The sequence below is a fragment of the Littorina saxatilis genome, linkage group LG6 (genome assembly GCF_037325665.1).
Source record: "Littorina saxatilis isolate snail1 linkage group LG6, US_GU_Lsax_2.0, whole genome shotgun sequence".
NCBI lineage: Eukaryota > Metazoa > Mollusca > Gastropoda > Littorinimorpha > Littorinidae > Littorina > Littorina saxatilis.
The window spans coordinates 12577164-12599834 of NC_090250.1; the positions used below are offsets into that span (position 1 = coordinate 12577164).

The following is a 22671-nucleotide window of genomic DNA, read 5'->3' on the forward strand; positions in this document are numbered from 1 at the left end:
GTCTATTTGTGTGTGGTTGTTCAAGACTATGGATAAAGCTCGCGTGAGAAGATTACGTCACGGTCAAAAGTCTTTGACGTCAATTAATGCATCATGACGTCATGCCTCCCTGTAGTCTTTTTCTCTCGCGCGGTGTGTGTGTGTGTGTGTGTGTGTGTTCATTTTGTGCACGTGTTAGTGTTAGTGTGTGTGTGTGTGTGTGTGCGCGCGTGCATGAGTCTGTACTCGTGTGTGTGTGTGTGTGTGTGTGTGTGTGTGTGTGTGTGTGTGTGTGTGTGTGTGTAAGAAAGACTGAGAGAGAGGGAGAAAGAGTGTGTGTGTGTATGAATGTGTGTGTGCATGAGTTTGTGTGTATGTGTGTGTATGTGTGTTTGTTTTTGTAAAGGTGTGTATGTCCGTCTGTCTATATGTGCGTATGGGTGTGTGTATGAAGTGTGTGAGAGAGTGAGTGTGCATTTTTGTACGTGTGTAACTTGAGGTATATCAGTGTGTGTGTGTGTGTGTGTGTGTGTGTGTGTGTGTGTGTGTGTGTGTGTGTGTGTGTGTGTGTGTGTGAGTGTGTGTGTCTGTGTGTGTTTGAGAGAGAGAGAGAGGTTTGTCTTTCGCTGGGGTATGCAGTGCCTTGGCGTTGCACATCTACTTAATTGTTATGTACCACCCCTGAATTTCTCTATGAGATAATAAAGTATTCTTATTCTTATTCTTATTCTTATTCTTTCTTACAGTTAGCGTTGCTGGCTTGCATTTTGTGGCGTTTAACCTGTGCTTGAACACTGCTTTTGTTGCAAGTTTGGTTAGTTTCTGTCTCTGTAGTTATTGCTTTGCGGTCCGTTGGGACTTTCGTTTTCAGTAACATTTCTAGTGACATTTTTTGCTTGTTTACTTTGTTTGTTGATCGGTCAGCATGGCTGACCCGGATAAACGTAAAAGTAAATCAGACTTGAAGGGCAGAGTTAAGCCAAAGTCTTCTTCTAGCTCTAAGCCTATTGTTGTTGTTTCGGACGAAGCACGCAACACCATTTTGACGGTGCCCATTTCACCACCTGGTTCTAGCACTGTTGTTTGTTCTAGTCCTGCTATTGTTGCTCCGCCGTCTTCTTTGTTGGCGCCGGAGCAGGGGGCCCTTGTTTCCTCCTTGTTGAAATCTCTACTTCCAGAGATTCGTACCCTGGTTCAGACGGAGATGCAGCGCTCGTCAGCTTCCGTTAGCGCTGCACTTCCGACTACGGTGGGGGATGTGCGTTCCCTCGCTTCCGTTGTGGTCACTTTGGTTTCCGCTTTGCATGTTCCTGCCTCGGCTGCTTCCGCCTCCGCTGGAGACGTTTCAAGTAAGTCGGACTGGTCCTTCAGCCCTCGTGAGGCGTCTGGACATTCCCTTCCGGGAAACAGTTCATTGGCGCGGGGTCACTCCCTGCATTCTACTGGCGACAATACTCCTTATGGTGACTTTGTCGGTCAGCGTCGGTGTCCGCTCTCACTTGCTCGCCCTGCCAGCAGTGACGGGATGGACCGAGAACTGGCCTCCGGGCTTCACGGCTTCCGGCCGCAGTTCTTGCATTCATCGTTTCCGCCCTCGGCGGTTTCGGTGTCTGCACTTCCGGCTTCGGCCGGACACGCTGTCCTTCATCCGAGCACTTCCTCTTGGAGGCCGGAGAGGGAGCAACAGCGTGAGGCTTTTGCGCTTCGGGCGCTTCAGCCAGGACGGTCGTCTCTTCCCTCGGATGGGGTCTTGACTTCCGCCCACCCACATCCGGCAGTCTCGGATGGATTTCCGGCTTACCCTTTGCCTTTTAGTCAAGGGTCAAGCCGGGAAGAATTCCATGGTTACGGGTTTCCGGTTTCCGGTCATTCCGTGTACCCTGCTGCCAGTGTGATTGACGACTACGGTCGTGGCCCTTCATGTGACCAATCTGATGTTCAATCAGTGGTCAGTGAAGAGTCTCGTACGGGTTTGTCATCTAGGCTTGAGGTCATTCTTGTTGCCGCAGCTGAGGTGACTTCTCGCTACTTCCCTGAGGGCACAGCGGCTTCGGTGACTTCCACTTCCGTGGCACCGTCCGCTATGTCGGACTTCCTGCCGGCTAAGGATGAGAATCCCTCTTTCCGGTTTGCGGAGTCGCCCTCAGTGGCGTACCATCTGTCCCAGGTTCTGGCTAGGCCAACTCGGCGGACAGGTGGTATTCCTCCTGAGCCGGTTCCGCTTCTGGTTCCTTTTGGGCCAGTTCCGGAGCAGGCACAGCCCTGGCTTGCGACTATGGCTCAGACGACTTCCTTTGTTCCATCTTCTCAACGGAAGCTCGCTTTTCCGAGTCATAGCCGGAACCTCATCGCATCCTTTGCTCTCCCGCGCTCCACCTTGCCGGTGACGCCGGATCTGCTAACCTCTTCTGGCCAAACCAGTCAAGAGTGACTCGGTTTTGCCGGTGAGAGAGAGTACACTCCTCTCCCTAGAGGAGGTTGGTCGTCAGCTTTTGAAGCTGGCCTCCATTTCTGACACACTGATAAGGGCGCTGTCCCGGTCTTTGACCGACAGTCTGGTGCCCTTTACACTCAGCGAAGAGCAGAATGCGGATGATTTCTCCTCCCTCCTCACAGCCTTGGCTAGAGTGAATGAGGAACAGACTCGTCTGTCCTCATTGCAATACGCTCACGCAGTGTTGGCAAGGAGGGAGCTGTTTCTTGCCAACTCGCAGTTTGCGCAGACAGAGATACAGTCCAACAAGGACTCGCAGTTCTTGGACATGACTCTACAGGGTATGAAGCAGGCTAAGCCTTCCCAGCAAGGGAAGTCTCAGCCGGCCTCTTAGCCCAAGTCTGCTCCGAAGAGACCTGCTCAGCAGAGCTCTTGAGGAGGCAAGAAGCGGACCGCGTCGGGAAGGGGGCGTGGCGGCTCTAGTAGCAAGCCTCACCCCCAATGAAGCGCTCCCGGTCTCACCCCCCTTCCGCCCTCCACTTTGGTGATGGCGGGAGGCCCCTCCCAGGTACTTCCCCATTGGATGGTCTCTGTAGACAGCCAATGGATAGTGGGAGTTGTGAGATCGGGCTTCCGTCTCTTATGGCGGAAGGAGAGGGCACCTCTTTCCCGACATCCGCCGCTCTTCAAACCCCCCAGAGAAAGGGGGAATGTACGTTCTGGCTCACCGATTCCGACAGACCCTAAATATTAACGCAAAATAGGCTTCTGGACTAAACTTTTACTAAAATGAAACATGCGACAAAATCAGAAAAATACTGCATAAATCCATACAAAAAAAATACAGTAAAGTAAGGTTGTTTTGAACCAATGCCGGGTCTGTCGGAATCAGTAACCCAGAACGTACATTCTCCCTTTCTCTTATACAACATTCTTAAGCTCAATACGCTCTCTCATTTACAAACTTTACTTCATATGTTCTTTCACTGTTAGAATTATATCTGATACATGCAATGTGACTGTCTAAACGAATAGTTAACTCTTTACAAGTGATTCTATTTTTACTTTTTCTTCCCGTCCTATTTGAATCCCCTTTTTTAAAAACTGCTTTTTCAGATCTTCTATATCGATTGGCTTGTTATATTCAGCTCGTGTTTTTGTTTGAATACTTGCTTTCTTACTTTTGTAGTCATCAAAGTCTGTTTGTATCTGTTTGAATTCTTCGTCAGAAACTTTTGAATCTTCAAGTGCTTTACTGATAGACAGTTTTAGGCTAGACAATTTTGATGATGCAAGAGTGGAAATGGATTCGTGTTTTTCAAGCTTTTTCACAATTTTTTTCATTATAGCTGATGCTATAAATGATAAACCACCAACTGCTGCTGCCACACCACCTAGGATTAGAGAAACTGGAGTCCCTACTCCGGTAGCTAACAGAATTGTTCCCGTTACACCTGCAGCTGATGCAAGGATAGTAGAACCAGTGCTGGCATTAGAAAGGCTGTTGTAAGTTGTTGAGTACTTACGTCTAGCGCGAGAATATTTTTCTAATTCATCTTCTAGTTGTTTTTGTATATTACTAATGTGTGCCAGTCTGAATTGTTGACTTTCTGCTGCACTTTCATCAATATTAGGATAAAGCTTCACACTGCTAGTCATCTTTTTAATGCAAAATATAAAATATTTATCTTAATTCTCACTGGCCAGTGTTTCTGCTAAGCTTTGAAGCTGTTCATTGCTTAACACCTTATCTGTATAGTAGAAAGCAATCAAATCAAGATAAGTAAGATTAATACTTCTTATTTCTGTTAAATTATTTATATCTGCGTTAACAACAACATTTTGGTTTGACGTCTGTTTTTTTATTGTGTTAGAATCCTTTTGAACAGCAATAAATACTCTGACTTCTTCAACATTTAATGGTCTCCAGTTGAGATTTATTCCTCTCATTAGAACAGTGTTTGTGGTTTCTTCCCTTTTCCTGACAACTATATCAAATATCATAGTTGCATTCTGCCCTATTGGAAGCTTGGGTATAAAATCGACAATGGTGTCAGCGTCCTTTTCAACACTTTGTTTTCTGTGAATGAGATAGTTGTTCTTATGGAAAGGTTTAACTGCAACTTCTCCCCTGCTGTTAAACGCAGGAACAAGGCTAACAATTAGTGGTTTAGCATTGATTGACTTACGGAATGTGTCGTCTTTTCCAACAAGAGTGTATGGACTCACAAATTCAAACTTCATTTCCCAGTCAATCTTTTTTATAACAGGACTAAGTACCCATTTTTTATTCTGATGTTTCCACATGTAGAATGTGTCATCGACAATTGGATCAGGTACATTAACATCACGGATTTGACCTAGTTTGAGAAATCTTGGTTTCTTTTCATCGTCGATTTCCTTTCTCTTGTAATGACCAGTGTCTGTAAACTCGAATGCATACACCGCACCAACTTCAGCATTGCTCTCAAAGTCGATAGCGTCTGCTAAATCTTTCAACTCTATAGTTGAACATGCAACAGGATAAACTATTGTAGGTCCACTCGACATTTTAATACTCAATATTTTATGGAACTATTTCCAATGTAATGTTAAACAAACAATCAACTGGTTGTCCACTTTGATTTTTCAGATCAATGTGTAGGAATTCATGACACCCTTCCTCCAAGTCCTTGAACTGAAGTGTCTTAAATGTTGGCACGTGCATTTTACAAAAAGAGGCATCACTCGGTGGAAGAATCCTAAGCAGATCAGAACGCTGATCATTAAACAGATTATAGGATGTGTTAAGCTCTCTCATGTGAACAAACAGTACACTGTTAACATCCATGTCAATGGGACGTGTTCCCTTGTATATATTTGTAATTCCAAGCATATCAAGGAGTTTGGTTGGAAACTCAAATGATCTGTTTACTTCTCTAGTTTTGGGCAAAGTAAGAGTAGCAATGAGACTTGCATGATTTAAACTCGCTGTAATACCTACTGGAGCAAACAATTCTTTCTCTAAAGTGCAGAAGTCATAGTAACCATCTTCTACAGAATGTGTTTTACCATTAATTCTTACCCAGTTGTTATTCTTTTTTTTACTGATATTATACCAAGTAACCTTGTACATAATTTCATGCAGTGCAACTTTCATTCCTCCATTTTGATTGTTGATAGGGTTTGCAAGTTTAACTGGCACACCAGTCTTCACATTTGTTAGTGTGATAAACATTTTTTATTCAACAACAAAAATGAGTCAGTATAAATTCAACAAAGACGTTAAATACAAAACTGGACCATATTACAATCCAAAGACTATTTCTTTCCATGAGTTGGACTTTGCTGTAACAGAAACAGAATCCATTCGCGTTAAAGTGCCTGACCCATTCCATTCTTACCTAAATCCCCCAATCAAAAATGATAGTGTTCCAAAGATGTGGAACTCTCACCCAATTCAGTTCTATCAGAATCAGTTAAACTTTGCAATATTCTGTGCAACCACAGGATGTGGAGTGTCCTATGCAGACCACATGAATAATTCAAACTTACTGACAAAGTGTGTGTACACATTTCACGTTTACTATCAGTGCAGGAGAATCTTGTCTGAACTTCAGGCACCAATGCCGCATGAAAAGAGCTGGAACCCATTCAACAATAGGATAAACATGAAAGTGTATGAGCGTCTCTGCAATGAATTCAATATAGATTTTAAGACCGACTTTAGGCAAAAGCAAGACAAAAACCATGGCATGGGAACACTATATTTATGGGGTGTCCACAGGAGGTATAATTTTGATTACTGGCCAGGTCATACATCTTTTTCTTCAAATGTGCAGGTACAGTTAGGATCAATAGAACAACAGCACCACAATGCATGGACTACTTTTATATTAGACACCGGCAAAGGTTTCACTGGATCAGGTGTTGAAAGGATCAATGAATCTATCCGAACATATGCGTGGTGCTTGCTAGGCTCGCAGGCACAGACACGATCAAACATAATGAGAACAAGCACAGGGTTTGGTGCACAGAAACAGTTGTTATCAAATTTAGAAGATGTCATAAACTCTGCAGTTGATCTGCCTTCCAGCATCAAAAGGTATCAAGACTCTCTCCGTTATGCAAGATCAAAAGTTGACTTTGCTGTTGGTAACGGCCTTTACATGTTACCTTCTGATCTCCAGCTGCAGATTGGAACAATAACAAATTATAACAATGAAATCATTATTGCTAGTGACACCCAGCCGCTTGGAAAGGGTGAAGAACTGAATTCAGAAATCAGAACGATGTTACAGCCATATCACAATGAACAGAAACAAAGCGTGACAAGTGAAGATCACGCTGCAGGTGAAGATCATTCTGTCACTAGGGATGATCAAGCTGTTAGTATTAGTGATGATCATGAATCGCAGAAGACTGCTCTAGTAATTGGTGGAGTGGGTGTAGGCTTACTTTTGCTTTATTCTCGTTAGCAGAACACCTGCAATTAAAACTATTAGAGTCCAGAGATGTTCAGCCATGAAACCAACAACTTTACCTGCAAAAGATAACAGCCAGCTAACAATTGAACCAATGATTCCTGGAAGTGCATCCAAAGCTTTTGCTGCTAGTTTCTTTAATAGTTCTGCAATGTGTTTGAGTTGTTTCTTTACCCATCCCGGATCAGATGGAGGTGAAGGTGAAGGTGGAGGTGGAGGTGTGACAGTGCCGCCTGTGAATGTTAACACTAATGTGCTTATTGCAAATCCTAACGCAGTTAGTATACTAGCTATTGTGATTCCCTGCTCTCTGAAAAGCGTTCTAATTCTTTCAGCAAGAGTTGTGTCTTCGTAAAGGATTCTTTGAATTGTATTTTTTATTCTGCTGACCTGTGTTCTCAGTTGTTCTCTATTGTTACTTAGAACTTCTAACCTTATGGCTTTCTCCTCCTGCAAATCTTTTAAACGCTTAGAAATTCTGTTTTTTACTTCTTGTTCTAGGTTCAAATCATCAGCATCAGCAAGTTTTTGTTTCTCTTTGTTTATATCTTCATCCAGCTGACCTAGTTTTGACAGATTATTTGCTATTTCACCTCTGATGGTTTGTAGTGATTGATTAAGGGCTTCTATTTCTCTCATAGGTAATAGTTCATGTGGAGTCTTCAGTGAAGTTTCCTCAGAAAAAGAAGTCTCTATCTCTTGTATAAGTTGATCAGCCTCATCTGCAAGTTTATTAAGATCTTGCAATGGAACAGATTCTATTTGAGTAGCAGTTGGTAGTCCTAGTTCTGCTTGTTGAAGTAAGGAAACAACATGGGAAGATGATGACCGTGTGCTAGGCACAATATCTAATTGCCTAAGTCGATTAGCAGTAAGTTTTTGTTTTAGTGAAACTTTTGATAGAAACTTAGCAGGATTAGATTTATATGTAAGTTGGACTTTTTCTCCTTTATCGCTAGTTGTATATAAATGATTTGCTTCCATTTTGAACTGGTTTGGATCTAAAACATCAGGTTCTTCTCCTAAACTTTTGTAGAAATCTCTAACTTTACCTTCCAGAAGTTCATGTCGTGCCACCTCATAATGCAGTGAATGATGGTAGGGAACCAAAGGGATTGCTTCGCTCATGTCGTCCGCTAGCTCAAATAAATCTTCAAATCCACCTTCTGCCATTTGTAACTTATTTTTTATTTTGAAAATAAAAAAAGATGGCACAATCGTTCGGTTCTGTTCTTGATCCTTACAGAAGGCTGAAAGAACCTCTCGGGGTAAAAGGAATAAGGCAAACAGTTATAGTTACAAATAATCCTTCTACTATTGATCAGAATGAAATACTTACTGTTAGGTTTCCTAATCTAGGTAAGAACGATGTTATTGTACCAGGCACTGTAAGACTATCATTCAAATTAGAATTAGAATCTGGCTCAGATGAAAATAGGACTTTGGCTTATAATGTAGGAAGAGCAATTGTGAGGAAGATTACTGTCAAACTGGAAGGGCGGGAAGTGATGTCATTGAATAATGCAGATGTATTTTTAGTTTATGCAGATAATTGGTTGACTGACAATGAAAAGAAAAACAGAGTGTTTCAAGGGATTCAGTCAGACAATGGGATAAAAGTTAGAATAGGAGCAGGAGATAAAGCTGACAACAAAAAAGATAACGCTGTCAATGTTGCTTTTGGAAACAAATTTTGTATTCCACTTGACTTTGAACTCATAAATTCACATCCTCCCTTCTATCAAGGAGCATTGCGTGACAGGCTGTCATACGACCTGACTTTCAATAGTTATGATCGTGTTATGCTTTCACAAGACCCGGAAGCAAAGTATAAGGTGTCTGGAATTTCTTTAGAGTTTGATGTTGTAAACCATCCTGAACTGGCTAGACTTATAGAAAATCAGTACAGTTCTAAGCTGCCTATCTATTATGAAAGAGTGTTGAATCACAGTACACTTTCAAAAAGCCAGGCTGATCCAATCTGGAACATTAACTTGAATACACCAGCTAGGTCAATGAAGGGAATACTTATGTTGTTTGAGGAACCAAAAGATTCATATGAAAGGCAAATAGAAAAGTTTTACAATCCACTAATCAATAGAGTATATTGCACAATTGAAGGGCAGCCAAACCAAATATTTGCATCTGGCATGCTGCCATACCAACACTATGATGAAGCAAGAAAGTACTTTACTGGAGGAAGATTGAAAGACCCAACATCTGATCTTGTGGCTAAAGATCTACATTTACACGGTGTTGGCGTAGAAGATTTCTTGACAAATAAATATGCGTTATGGCTGGATCTCAGAACAACTGACGACAACAAACTGCATGGAAGTGGAAGGCGAATTGAAAACGGATCAGAAGGAATCACAATACAAATTGAAAAGGAAGTAGGGAGTAGTAGTAAATCAGTTAAGATCTACGTGTTTGTTGTGTCAGATGCGCAGTTAAACATCTCTGAAAGCAGATTACAGGATATTGTTTATTGAACGTGTTAAAATGAAGTATCTAGATTTTCTTCCAAAAGATCCACACTGTTCTTTGATTTGTGGGGCAACAGGTTGCGGCAAAACAAGATATGTTTTGGATTTATTACAGACTGTTTACATAAATCACTTTGAACACATAGTCATATTCTGTCCAACCATAAAGCATAACAGAACATACAAGGAGAGAAAATTCATATGGTCTGATCAAAATATATTTATTGTAAATCCTTCTGATCGTCTAAATGTTTGCTTGGAGCATTATTTCGATCTTTTTCAGAACACGCCAACACTGTTTATTATTGATGACTGTGCAGCAGAACGTGACATTGTTAAAAAGAAAAGTGCACTAGCAAAGCTTGCATTCAGTGGACGACATGCATTAATATCAGTTTGGATATTAACACAAAAATACAATGCAGTTCTGAAAGACTTTAGAGAGCAACTCAAAACAATAACATTGTTCTATTCAAAGGACCGTGACAGTTTTGAAGAGTGTCTTCGAGAAAATGATGTCATTGAAAACAAACAGGAGAGAGAAAGAATAAAGAATAATCTGAAATCTTCTAAGCACTCGAAACTGGTTTTAAAAACTGATCAACCAGTTCAGTATGTATGTTTGTAGAAATCCTTGCTAAGTTCTTGTCAAGTTTTTACTAAGTTCTTGTCAAGTTCTTACTCAAGTTCTTACTCAAGTTCTTGTCAAGTTCTTACACAAGTTCTTGTCAAGTTCTTGTCAAGTTTTTACTCAAGTTCTTGTTAAGTTCCTACCTAAGTTCTTACTCAAGTTCCTACCTAAGTTCTTGTTAAGTTCCTACCTAAGTTCTTACTCAAGTTTAATTACTAGATTTTAATTTTATTCTGCATCAAAATAAAATGAACTGTGATGAATTGCTGATGCAGACTGCTACAGATATTGAAATCTGTGACAGTAGGACTATACCTGATAAAAAAGAAAGATTGTATTCACTTGCTGTTTGTGGAAAAACAAAACACTACCTTGGGCGGCAGTTAACTGTGGAAGAAGTACAACATCTTTCCTCAGAAGATATAGAAAAGTATCATGGACGGTATGAATCAGTGCTTGGTTCTAAGATGGTTAGAAGTATTGGACAGACTGTTATAGGTTTGTACACAAAGATTTTTGGACATTTTACACCTCTCGACTCGGAGGAAGACTTAACACATGATCTAACTCATGACCCTGTTGTTTCCAAGTCCCTCGAATCTCTTGCCTGTGGCCTGTATTATCGATTTGGTGCTTTATTAGTACCATTTGTTGCTGGATTAATTACTTTCAAACACATTAATTTTCAGAATAAAAAAGATGACAGATCAGTTGAAGCAGACAGTGGAGCAGACGAAAATACCAGAAGTGAACACAGTGACAAAGAAACCTGGTAGAGTAGAAGCAGGAAAAAAACTAGCCGAATGGAACAGACAAAAAAAGTTAAATCAAAAGGCAAAGCAGAACATTATGTCTGAAGTTGAGCAGACACCAAACATTCCTGAAGTGACTAAGGTCACACAAACTGATCAAGAATTAAAATCTTCATTTCTATCATACAGAAAAGTAGCTGTAGCAGCTGTTGTTGGAGGAGGTGGATACTTGCTTTACAAACTTTGGCAAGGCAAATATAAAGTGTCAGAAAGACCAAAACCAGAAACACCAAAACCAGAAACACCAAAACCAACAAACAAAGCAGTACAAACAATAACAAAGCCCACAGTAGTACCTGCAGTGGATTCATTTCATATGGAATAATTTTAATATTTTAATTTTGATAACATAAAAATGAGTTCTGAAAAGACAATAGTTAATCTAGTTTATCACGCTGCAGTGATTGGAGGCTTGAGTGTAGGTTACACAATGCTGGGTAAAAGTCTCCTCAGAATGAAACCAGCCGACTTGGGAAAGTTAGACTTCGAAGACGGTGCTAAACTAATTGGTGTTGTGACAGCTTCCTTTGCAACAAAAGACTTCCTGGTGAAGCAAGGAATTATTCCAGAAAATATAAACATGTAAGACAATAAAATGGCTAGCTTGGTTATGATGGTGGGAGGTGCGATTGTAAATGCGCTTGCATTTTCTGGCAGCAACTATTTGTTTTCTAAACTGCAAAATGGTGAAGAGAGGGAAAGGCACAACAAAGCCATGGAACAACTGGCGAAAGCACAGGATGAATACGAGAAGAAACGAATTGCGCAGTTAGACTTTATGAATGATAAACTCAGGCAGCAAGGACATGCAAACAAAACCTTTGCCAATGTTGATGCAGCCATTCAAGAATACTATCTTGTAACTGGAAAGAAAATGAAGACAAGTGCTCCTCCAAAACTGGGTGACTTTTATCAGCCTTCAGAAGAGCAGAAGGTGGGCGAGATTGTTTTCATTGTTATTGGTATGGCTGTTGTTTACTTTATTGCGCGTGCTGTCAAATCTTAATATTCTGTCATTTAAAAAACCATGAGTGATGCTTTGTTATCTAAAATATATTATTCCCCAAAAGGATACTGGAAAGGAAGAACTGCTATTGACAAGCTCAGTGACGCAGCAGGTGTTTCTCAAGATATAGCAAAGAAATGGTTGTCAAAGCAGGCAGTTTGGCAGATCTATTTACCTGCACCAAGAAAAATTACACGACCACACTTTGTTAACATCAAACCGAATGACACTCATCAAATAGACCTGCTGTATTTACCGCATGACACAGTCAGAAGGAAGAAGTATAAGTATGCACTGACTGTAGTTGATGTTGCAACAAGATACAAAGATGCTGAACCGTTGACAGAGAAAAGTGCTATAGCTACAGCTGTTGCCCTGCAAGAAATTTACAGACGTGGACCACTAAAGTATCCCAGAATGATTCAGTGCGATGATGGTAAGGAGTTTAAAGGAGCTGTCAACCAGCTTCTGTTAAAACATCATGTTACAGTGAAGAGAGGTATTCCAGGAAACCACAGGTCACAGGCTATTGTTGAGAGCTTTAACAAACAGTTGGCAGAAAAACTGTTTTCATATCAGTACCATCAGGAATTTTTGGACACAGAAAGTAAATTGCGTAACACTGAATGGGTCAAAAGATTACCATCAGTACTTAGAGCAATGAATCTGGAGGTATTTAAAGCTACAGGGTTAAGACCAGTTGATGCAATCAAACAGAAAACAATACCTGTTGCTCCAAAGTCAACAACACCAGTGGCATTACTACCTTTCAATCAGAAAGTCAGATATTTATATGCACCCGGTGAAGCTGAGGGTGACAGCAGGAAGCGTGCAACGGATCCAATCTGGAGTATTGACATTCATGAAATCAAGAGAGTAGTAGAGACAAATCCACCTATATATTACTTGAGAGAACCAGCACCGCAAAGAGCCTTTGTAAAAGAGGAATTACAATTAGTTCCACGTGGTACAAATGTTAAATGATTTTTTATTTCAGATTTTATAGTGTTAACAAAAATGGAAGCTCTGAGAAAGAATTCTAAGCAACTTCATTTTTTTAATTTATATTTTTATTTTGAGTTATAAAATCAAACTCACAGCGATGGAAGACTCTGTATTAGAATCTTTATCGACAGTATTTGACACCGTTGAATTACAAGTAACGGATCCTCAAAATGTGCAGTCCAGTGTGCAAGACGCCATTGAACAAATTCCAAACAATTTGTTGATTGAACCTCCAGTAAAAGTGCAGATAGTCAGTTTAATAAAATACAAAACAGTCAGTGATGAGGTGCTAGAAGTTCATGTTTCAACCAGACAACTAGCACTTAATTCTATGGCAGAATTGAATGGAAACTGGGCAGATGAAATGATGAAACGGTTTGAGCAAGCTGCAGAGGATGCAAAGATGAAAGGATCCGGATGGTCAGAAGGTGAAATTCTAAAAATAGAATTGAAGCTAAGTAAATTTGCCCCCATCAGAGGTAGAAGTTACATACCTTTACCTCCTGCTCTTGTCAAAAAACGTGCTGTGCTGAACATAAAGAATGATGATGACAAATGTTTTATGTGGTGTGTTCTGGCAAGACTGTACAGTGTAAAGAAAAATGCAGAAAGAGTGTCTAACTATCATGCATACAGAAATAAACTAAACTTTACTGGTATTGAATTTCCTGTCGGCATTACAAGCATTGACAAATTTGAACAGCAAAACAAACCCATCACCGTAAATGTTTACACGTGGGATGAGGAAGATGAACTGAAACCAGTGAGAATATCAAAGAACTCACCAACGATTGGTGATTGTGATACTAACCATGTTGACATGTTACTAATGACTGATGGTGTAAAATATCATTACACTTTGATTCGTACAATGAGTAGACTGATGGCGAGCACAAGCAATCACAATAGTAAACAAGACTTTTGTAGGCGATGTCTCTTGCGTATTCCATCAATTCATGCAGCACTTATACACAAGCAACATTGTAAGAGCGTTGATGATGCGGTCGTGAAGTTAACAACACCACCGCCAGACAGCAAAGTGTATTTTAAGAATGTATGCAAACTACAGAAAAGTCCTTATGTTGTTTATGCTGACTTTGAATCTATCATTGTGCCATATGAAGGACCTTTACCAAAAGACCTACCTAAAACAGTAACTCTAAGTAATCATCAAGTCTGTTCATATGCATTTATTGTTGTTAGTTCAGATGGTAAACATTCTAAACCGCAATTGTACAGAGGACCTAATGCAGCAAAGAACTTCTTACAGCAAATGAACCAAGTGCGAAATGACTGCTCCAAACAACTGAATCTTTCAGACATTGTTATGAAACCTGAAGACCAAGAACAGTTTAACTCTACCACACAGTGTTGGATATGCGAACAAAGTCTAACACCAAACACAGACAATCCAATAGTAAGAGATCATGATCATGTAAGTGGGCAGTTCCGAGGAGCAGCACACAGCAAATGTAATCTACAATTAAAGTTTGATCCTAAGACTTGGAAGCTTCCAATCTTCTTCCATAACTTGCGCGGTTATGATTCACATCTGATCATGCAGGCAGTAACTGATGAATACAAAGCAAGATGCATTGCGCAGTCTTCAGAAAAGTACATGGCCTTTACTCTGAATAGTTTATACTTCTACGATTCTGCTCAACATCTGATGGGAACACTTGAGTCTTTATCTTCATCACTAACTGCTTTCCCAATCACATGTAAGTACTTTGACAGTGACTTAGTTAGAAAGGGAGTCTATCCATATGAATACATGGATTCGTGGGAGAGGTTTGATGAAGATGAGTTACCACCAAAGGATGCTTACTTCTCACGGCTGAAGGGTAAAGGTATAAGTGACGAAGACTATGAACACGCTAAGACTGCATGGAATAAATTAGGATGTAATACAATGGGTGATTATCATGATCAATATTTGTTGGCTGATGTTTGTTTACTTGCAGATATATTTGAGAATTACAGAAGAACATGTATGAAGCACTACAATCTAGATCCTTCACATTACATATCTGCACCAGGCATGAGCTGGGATGCATTTCTTAGATTTACAGGAGTAAAGATTGACTTGCTATCAGATCTACCTACACTTCAGATGATTGAAAATGGACTACGTGGAGGAATCAGTATGGCTTCACACAATTACTGCAAAGCCAACAACAAATACTTGGACGACTTTGATCCTATGAAACCTTCTAATTACATCATGTATCTAGATGCAAACAATTTGTATGGTTGGGCAATGTGTCAGACGCTTCCACTTCGGAACTTTAAGATCTATTCAGGACCATTTTCACAATGTGTTGTGCTGACAATATTAAAAGCAGGCCCAGACAGTCGAAAGGGATGGATACTAGAAGTTGACTTAGACTATCCACTATCACTTCATGATCTACATAATGATTATCCTTTAGCGGCTGAGAGGTTAAAAGTAAACCCAAGAGAACCTCCAAAGCTGGTGCCCAATCTGTTTCACAAAAAGAAGTATGTGTGTCACTACAGACTGTTACAGTTTTACATTAGACATGGATTAATTTTGAAGGCTGTTCATCGTATAATTTTATTTGATCAAGAACAGTTTATGAAACCTTACATCATGAAAAACACAGAACTGAGAACCAAAGCCGCTGATGCATCAGAGAAAGACTTTTTTAAACTGATGAACAACAGTTGCTTTGGTAAGACAATGGAAAACCCACACAAGAGAAAAGATGTTAGACTTGTTACAAGAGAAAATGAGGCCATCAAGCTGACATCCAAACCACAGTATCAAGACTTTAAATACTTTCATGAACAGCTGTATGGTATCTTAATGAAAAAACTTGTAGTCAAGCTTGACAAACCAGTATTCATAGGCTTTACTGTGCTAGAGTTGTCAAAACTGTTGATGCTTGAGTTTTTGTATGATTATTTGAAACCAAGATATCCCAAATCGAGAGTACTTTACACAGACACAGATTCATTCTTACTTGACATTCCAGCGGATGACATTTACAAAGATCTAGAAGCTGAAAGTCCTGCAGTAAAAGGAAAAGATTCTTTTTATGACACTTGCGACTACCCTAAAGAATCACCATTGCACTCAAATGTTAACAAGAAGGTTATTGGAAAGATGAAAGATGAAATGAATGGGAAGATAATTAAGGAGTATGTTGGATTGCGTGCAAAGATGTACAGTGTTGCAAGTGAGAAAGGGGTGGTTAAAAAAGCAAAGGGTGTAAGCAAACAGGTTGTAAAGTCGAGCATATCGCATGATAACTACAAGGAAGCACTGTTTCAGAAGCGAGTGTTTCACCATGACAACCCTAAGATCAGTTCCGCGCTTCATCAGATCAACACAACTATTGTAAACAAGAAATCTTTAGATGCTAATGACACAAAGCGCGTTTATTCATCACCAGAATATTCTTATGCAATTGGCCACTGGAGAACAAACGCGACTCCAAATAGTCTGAGTGTGTAATAAGAATTTTTGTCAATCGGGAAAACCCGCTATGACAGCTTTGTTTTGACTGCAGCGGGGGAGAGGAAGTTGCTTGCGTTGGGGAAGTGTTTGTGAAAGGGGAGAAGGCTTTGTTGAGTTTCAAAGCAGCCACCAAGTACACTTATCAAAAGCTTGAATCAAATAAACAAGTCAATTGAATAAGTTAACACTCGGCGGCCGCCCGAAGGCAGCCTTTGAAGCGAAGCGAAGCGAAGCGAAGCAGGGTGTTGACCTATTTTGGCGCAACTGGCAGTTGCGTGACCTGATTGCAGTGTTAGCTCTAACTCTTTTTTCCTACTCTTGTGATTGCTGTTGATGTATATTTGGAACCATTGACGTCACTTTCTCAGCCCAATCGCGAAGCAGGGTGTTGACCTATTTTGGCGCAACTGCCAGTTGCGTGACCTGATTGCAGCCTACTCTTGTGATTGCTGTTGATGTATATTTGGAACCATTGACGTCACTTTCTCAGCCCAATAAAGCCTGATATCCTCATTCTTTTCAAACATGGTTTTGAGTTCTTTTCTCATGTTGAAGACTTCATAAAAAGACATCCCAACTGTGCTGAATTTGGCTCTGTATGGAAATAGTAAACGGGCAATCTCCCTCAATCTCCGTGCATACGTAGAAGAAATTTTAACGTTTCTTTCCAACCAGCCATCCCAGGTCTCATTATGAATGCCTTGTTCTGCTTCATAAAACTTAAATGCGATTTCTAGAACCATTCCATATTGCAAATTGAAGCCCATTGAAGTTGCCTCCTGTCTTTGTATGTGTCTATATCCCTCAACTAACTTTTCAATGGCACTTGCTGATGATGTGATATCTTCCGGATTAAAAAAGAACACTTCCTTCCTAACTGTCATGCTTACATCAACAATTTTTGACTTTAAATATTCGTGGAGTTCATTGAACGTCATTGTTGTTTTGGTTTTCTTTGGTTTTCCTCCATACAAATCTGAAAGTTTCCGTTTTGGGCGTGAAGGAAATTTAGGTAGTTTTCCACTCGGAGATGGCCCTTCATTTTTCATTTGCGATAATACTTCAACAAAATTGTTGAGGTAACTGAGGTGCTCTTCAATAGTTAAAAACTGCTCAGAATTCCATTCATTCAATGATTCCGGTATATCCATAGTTGGTGAATGTAAAATTAAAGTTGATGACTGTGTTGAAAAATCTAATAGATTTTGATGAGCAACTTGTGATTCAAGAATTTCTCTCTCTAATTCTTCAGAAATGCTATCTTGAGACATAAATATTTAGCAAATATAGTGACAGTAAAAACACTTCTCTCACAGAAAGCACAACTGCACGGCAGGCGAGTCCGGAATGAAATGGCAAAATCACCAGGCTATGTTACAATCAATACCAAGTGGTGGGCGGACGTGACGTAACTGTTGCTATCACATGATTTAATCTTGTCTTGCCATTGGAGGAATCAGTATAGAAGACAAGCTTGCTGTTTGTTTTTACCAGATCAATACGGTAGTTATGGCTAGCCGACCGACGGGCAGATTGGATCAATACGCACGCTGGCTGCAACTAGTTAATATTTCAATGGAAACTAAATTTAGCGTTGCACAGAGAGAAAGGGGGAATGTACGTTCTGGGTTACTGATTCCGACAGACCCGGCATTGGTTCAAAACAACCTTACTTTACTGTATTTTTTTTGTATGGATTTATGCAGTATTTTTCTGATTTTGTCGCATGTTTCATTTTAGTAAAAGTTTAGTCCAGAAGCCTATTTTGCGTTAATATTTAGGGTCTGTCGGAATCGGTGAGCCAGAACGTACATTCCCCCTTTCTCTCCCCCTTCTCACAGGAAGCAAGATCCATCCTTCAGGCGGAAATTGTCTCCCTGGTGCAGAAGGGTGCGGTAGAGAGGGTCCTGAACCAAAGCTCCCTGGGATTTTACGGGCGTCTCTTTGCCGTTCCCAAAGCTTCAGGGGCGTGGCGCCCTGTCTTGGACTTATCCCATCTCAACACTGTTTGAGAGAGATCAAGTTGAAGATGGAGACGCCTGCCACGGTCAGGGACTCTCTCCGCCCAGGAGATTGGGCGACCTCCATAGACCTGACGGATGCATATTTCCACAGCCTTATGCATCCTTCCGACCGGAAATGGCTTCGTTTCCGGTGGGGCGATCAGGTCTACCAGTTCCGCGCGCTTCCTTTCGGGCTGTCTCTCGCTCCGTGGATTTTTACCATGGTGGTGAGACAGTTTTGCGCACCGGTGAGGTCGCAGGGTATTCGACTGCGGGTGTATCTGGACGATTGGCTCATCCTGAACCAATCCCAGATAGGCTGCTCGCAGCATACCCAGTCGGTTCTTCGAGAGGCCCACTTGTTGGGTTTCTCGATCAAAGTCGGAGTTGATTCCGTCTCAGACGTTCACCTACCTGGGGATGTCTTTCGACACGGTTTCTTGGACGGTCCAACCCTCCCAGAGGCGGGTGGACAAGCTCCAAGCTCAGATTCGCTCCACTTTGCCTCTCCTGCAGGCTTCCCTCCGGTCTCTTGCCTCCATCTTGGGGTACGCCTCACACTGGAGGTCCTGGGCCACCTGGTGTTCTGCTAGGGGGGTGAGTTTGGTTGCGCCTCGCTCTATGCAGGTCGCCAACCACCTCTCTTTTCTGTTTCCTCAGGGCGCTTCCGTTTCCCCTTTGAGGGTCCGGCGCTCAGCGATTTCCGCGACACTCAAGCAGATCGGACGATCTATTAATGTCGGGGGAGTGATCGCAGCAGTGATTAAAGGTGCTGCTCTTAAGCAGGCCAGGTCCAGATTGCCTACTCCTAAGTGGGATCTGTTTCTGGTTTTAGAATTCTTACGTTCCTCAGAATTTGAGCCTTTGAGGAAGGCTAGTCTCCACAACCTGCTTCTGCTTCTGTTGGCTACGGCCCGGCGGGGTAGCGAGGTCCACGCCCTGTCGGGTCTGCCAGGTGATATTGACTCGTAAGCTGTATTGTTGTCGCAATCTCAGTTCGATCACCGAAATGCTTTGGAATAAAGAATAGAGCAAAGTAAAAGTAAAGAAAGTTAAAGGGGGGGGGGGGGGGGGGGAATAAGTTAAAAAGATTTTTTTCAGGAATAAAAAGAAAAGGAAAAACAGACGCCAGCAATGGCAAGGATCGAACTTGCGACCTCATGTTCTCTAACGTGTTTCGCTACCGACTGAGCTAAAAAGGCAACATAACAAATATGTGAAAAATAGGAAGGTCTATTTTGTGAGATACTGGTGACTGCCGGTTCCTGAGCCACTCCGTTAATTTAACAATAAATATTCTTTTGTGTGAAGGGACTTGTATCAAAAATAAGCTAAAAATGTCACGGGATTGTGAGCTATGAATTTACAACGCTACAGTTCAACATTACTCTTTCATTTACATGGGTTAAAGCAGGAAAACATCAGCAAGAAGACAATTTCGAAGGAGGGGAAGTAACTGTCAATATTACGTATGCATTATCTCGTCACTTTTTCTGATCAAATTACCAAAATAATTCATTATGCTTAAGTTTGGAGCACAATCCGTTAATTAATTTCACAATAAATGTTCTTTGGTCTCATTACAGAAACTTGTATCAAAATAAGTCCAAAATGCCACTGGATTGTGAGCTGTAAATTTACATCGCTAAAATTCAACATTACCGGATTCTCAAGTGCAGTGGCAGAGTTACGCCCGAAACGCTTGAAACGGCAAGCGAGTCAATATATTTATTTCATAAACACGCTATTGACTGGCTTCGACCAACCGTCGCAGCAAACTATACCTCAGAGTCATGGGGCAGTTAATGGTACTTTTGGGTAGTGTTGGTGCCTGAGTTACGTTATGCTGATACCCTTTTTTCCCAAAAATATACGCATTGGACTTCGCGCTTCATAAGTTCATTGCTGCAATGATCTCTGTCCCATAGTGATAGCAGACAAAGGGTTTTGACTGGTCTAGTGGGTTTGGCTTGAGGTTGCGTGCAGTAGTGCTTGAAAATCCTAACTTGAGTTATTTCTGAACATTGTGAATGGCTATAAATTTGTCATTTGACTCTCTGTTTCGAGATTGTGAATGTCTATAGTATAAATTTGTCATTTGACTCTGTGTGTTTTTTTAGAACTGCTTCAGGAGATCGAGCAGAACAGTGAGGCATTACTGGATGGTTCCTACCCAGAGGGAAGCACGGCATGGAAGAAGAGCTACTTTATCACTCAGAGGGCCCTGGCCATGTGTCAAGATGCTGGCGACGAGAAGCTGCATCTCCTGGCCACCATTTCAGAGCACATTGAGAACAGATCACGCTTGCTGGATCAGTACAGGGAAAATCTGGGTATGATCATTGTTTCTGCCTGATCCTGGTGATTGAATATACAGTGTGTGATAGGGTGGAGTGGAAGGGGGAAAATAGGCCAGGAAGCATAAATGAGACGCCAAGACAGAGGTTGCGATAACGTGACTTTTAATTAACGTACACCAGAAAGCAGTGTAGTTCCTTCCTCAATATACAGCCGCACACAACTCGTCGGAACTTGAATTACGATCCCGGTCGAAAGTCACTTCGCTGATATAAACCCAGCTCTAAAACGTTTGTTCAACTGAACACACACATAAAGTCTCTCTAAACAATCCTCGAATCACTCCTTCGCCAAAATACAGTTATAATGACCCAAATTACACTACTTGCATTGATTATTACAGAAACACAAACATCGTTCAACTACAACTAAAACATCACAATCCAAGATACGCACACTGACACGTCTTCACATTTCGAAATCACACCGGGTACTCTTCTAGCCCACGCTATTATTCTGACTCACGCGCGCACCCGTTCAAACAATCAACCAATAAGAAACCAGCCTCCATACACACCTACAATTAGCTACAACACACAATAATCCTAGCGGGAGACACAACTTGGGTCAGGGGAAGATAATAGACAGGGAGTAAAAGAGAGGGACAACAGTACATGAAATCGCCACACTGCTACAAGTGAAACACCCTTTTTAAGACACCCCCCCCCCACACACACACACACACAGACAATTTAAGACTCCCTCCCTTTTAAGACCTTATGTTTTCAGATTTTCTGTTCATACCCTTCGTAAATTAATCTCCATTTTAAGATTCCCCCTTTTTAAGACATGGATTTTCTCAGATTTGTGATCGTTGCTATACTGCTGCAACCAAAGAGGGTAAGATCTCTTACCCTCTTTGCTGCAAAAATCAATACCAGATAAAAAAAATATAATGGAATATCATTGTCCCGTGTGGGGTCTCCCCTTAAAATGTTGGGTGCACACACGTGGCAGCTTTTGCTTTTGGTAGCTTCTTGTATTTAAATGCATTTATGCTGCTAACATGATTTAATTCAATTGGTTTAGCAGCAGTTGACTTGTGATTCCCAGTCACACGGAAGGCAAATCGTTAGTAAGAGTTTGTGATTTACCATACTACTGGGCATAAATGCCCGCCAACTATATTTTTCACCTTGCACACGTTCAAGACTGAGCCTATTGATTCCAGTGTACAATGTTCCACTTTGGAACAAATTTTCTTCAACAAGTTTTGAACACAGTGTGTGTGTGTGTTCGAGTATGTGTGTGTTCCAGGATGTGATTGAAGAAAAAAAAAAGACGACGAGATGATGATGATGATTGTCGGAGGATGAGGGAAAAATAGAACGATTACTAGAAAGACAAAGAAAACAACAACAACAACAAGCATGAAGATGAAAACTGACAGAAGAGGAGGAGTGGTCATGTTTCTCATGCACTGTAGACAATCAAATCGTCTATCCCCCAGATATTGAGGCTGGGGACTGTGGTAACAAAAATGTGGGTTAGTCCCTCCTCTCCCTGCCCTCACTTTCCTCCCTCCACCCTCACCAGCAAGGTAAATGTAGTGGAAATTCCCCTGGAAAGGAGAACTCATTATGTGTGTTACAAACTCAGCAATTTCAAAACTGTATGCATTGGTGCATCAGTGTCACCAGATTTCAAGTTGTCAGTGTCACAGATGCAGATTGTACCTTAAGTCTGTTTTAAACACTTTAGAGATATCAGTTGGGTGGTGGAGGGGTGTTTAAGTTCATGACTTATTGATTGATTGTATGATTGTCCAGAACCTGGTTCAAAGAAGGAGCAGGAGAAGGAGGAGCCACCCCCACCGCGTAAAGAAACCAAGCACGTGGCAGAGCCCCATGTGGAGAAGGCTGCAACCAAACGCCAGCGCCGCTCAAAGGCTTCAGAAACTCCACAGGAAGAAGCTAGGGTTTGTTGGCATTTCCTTTTTCTCTTAGCTTCAGTGGGACGAACTGAATGAAGGGTCTGCATTATGCATGAATTTAGATATCACTTGAAGGC

At 41.3% G+C, this 22671-nt stretch overlaps 1 protein-coding gene across 1 annotated transcript in view; it reads left to right on the forward strand.

Moving 5' to 3' along the window:
- The window catches only part of LOC138968536 (inhibitor of growth protein 1-like), a 31768-nt gene that overhangs the window by 3674 nt on the left and 5423 nt on the right, over window positions 1-22671 (forward strand). Inside the window, exons 2-3 of the mRNA XM_070341113.1 lie at window positions 20424-20636; window positions 22431-22579. Of these exons, the coding sequence (XP_070197214.1) occupies window positions 20424-20636; window positions 22431-22579 (362 nt within the window). The remainder of the gene's footprint in view (window positions 1-20423; window positions 20637-22430; window positions 22580-22671) is intronic.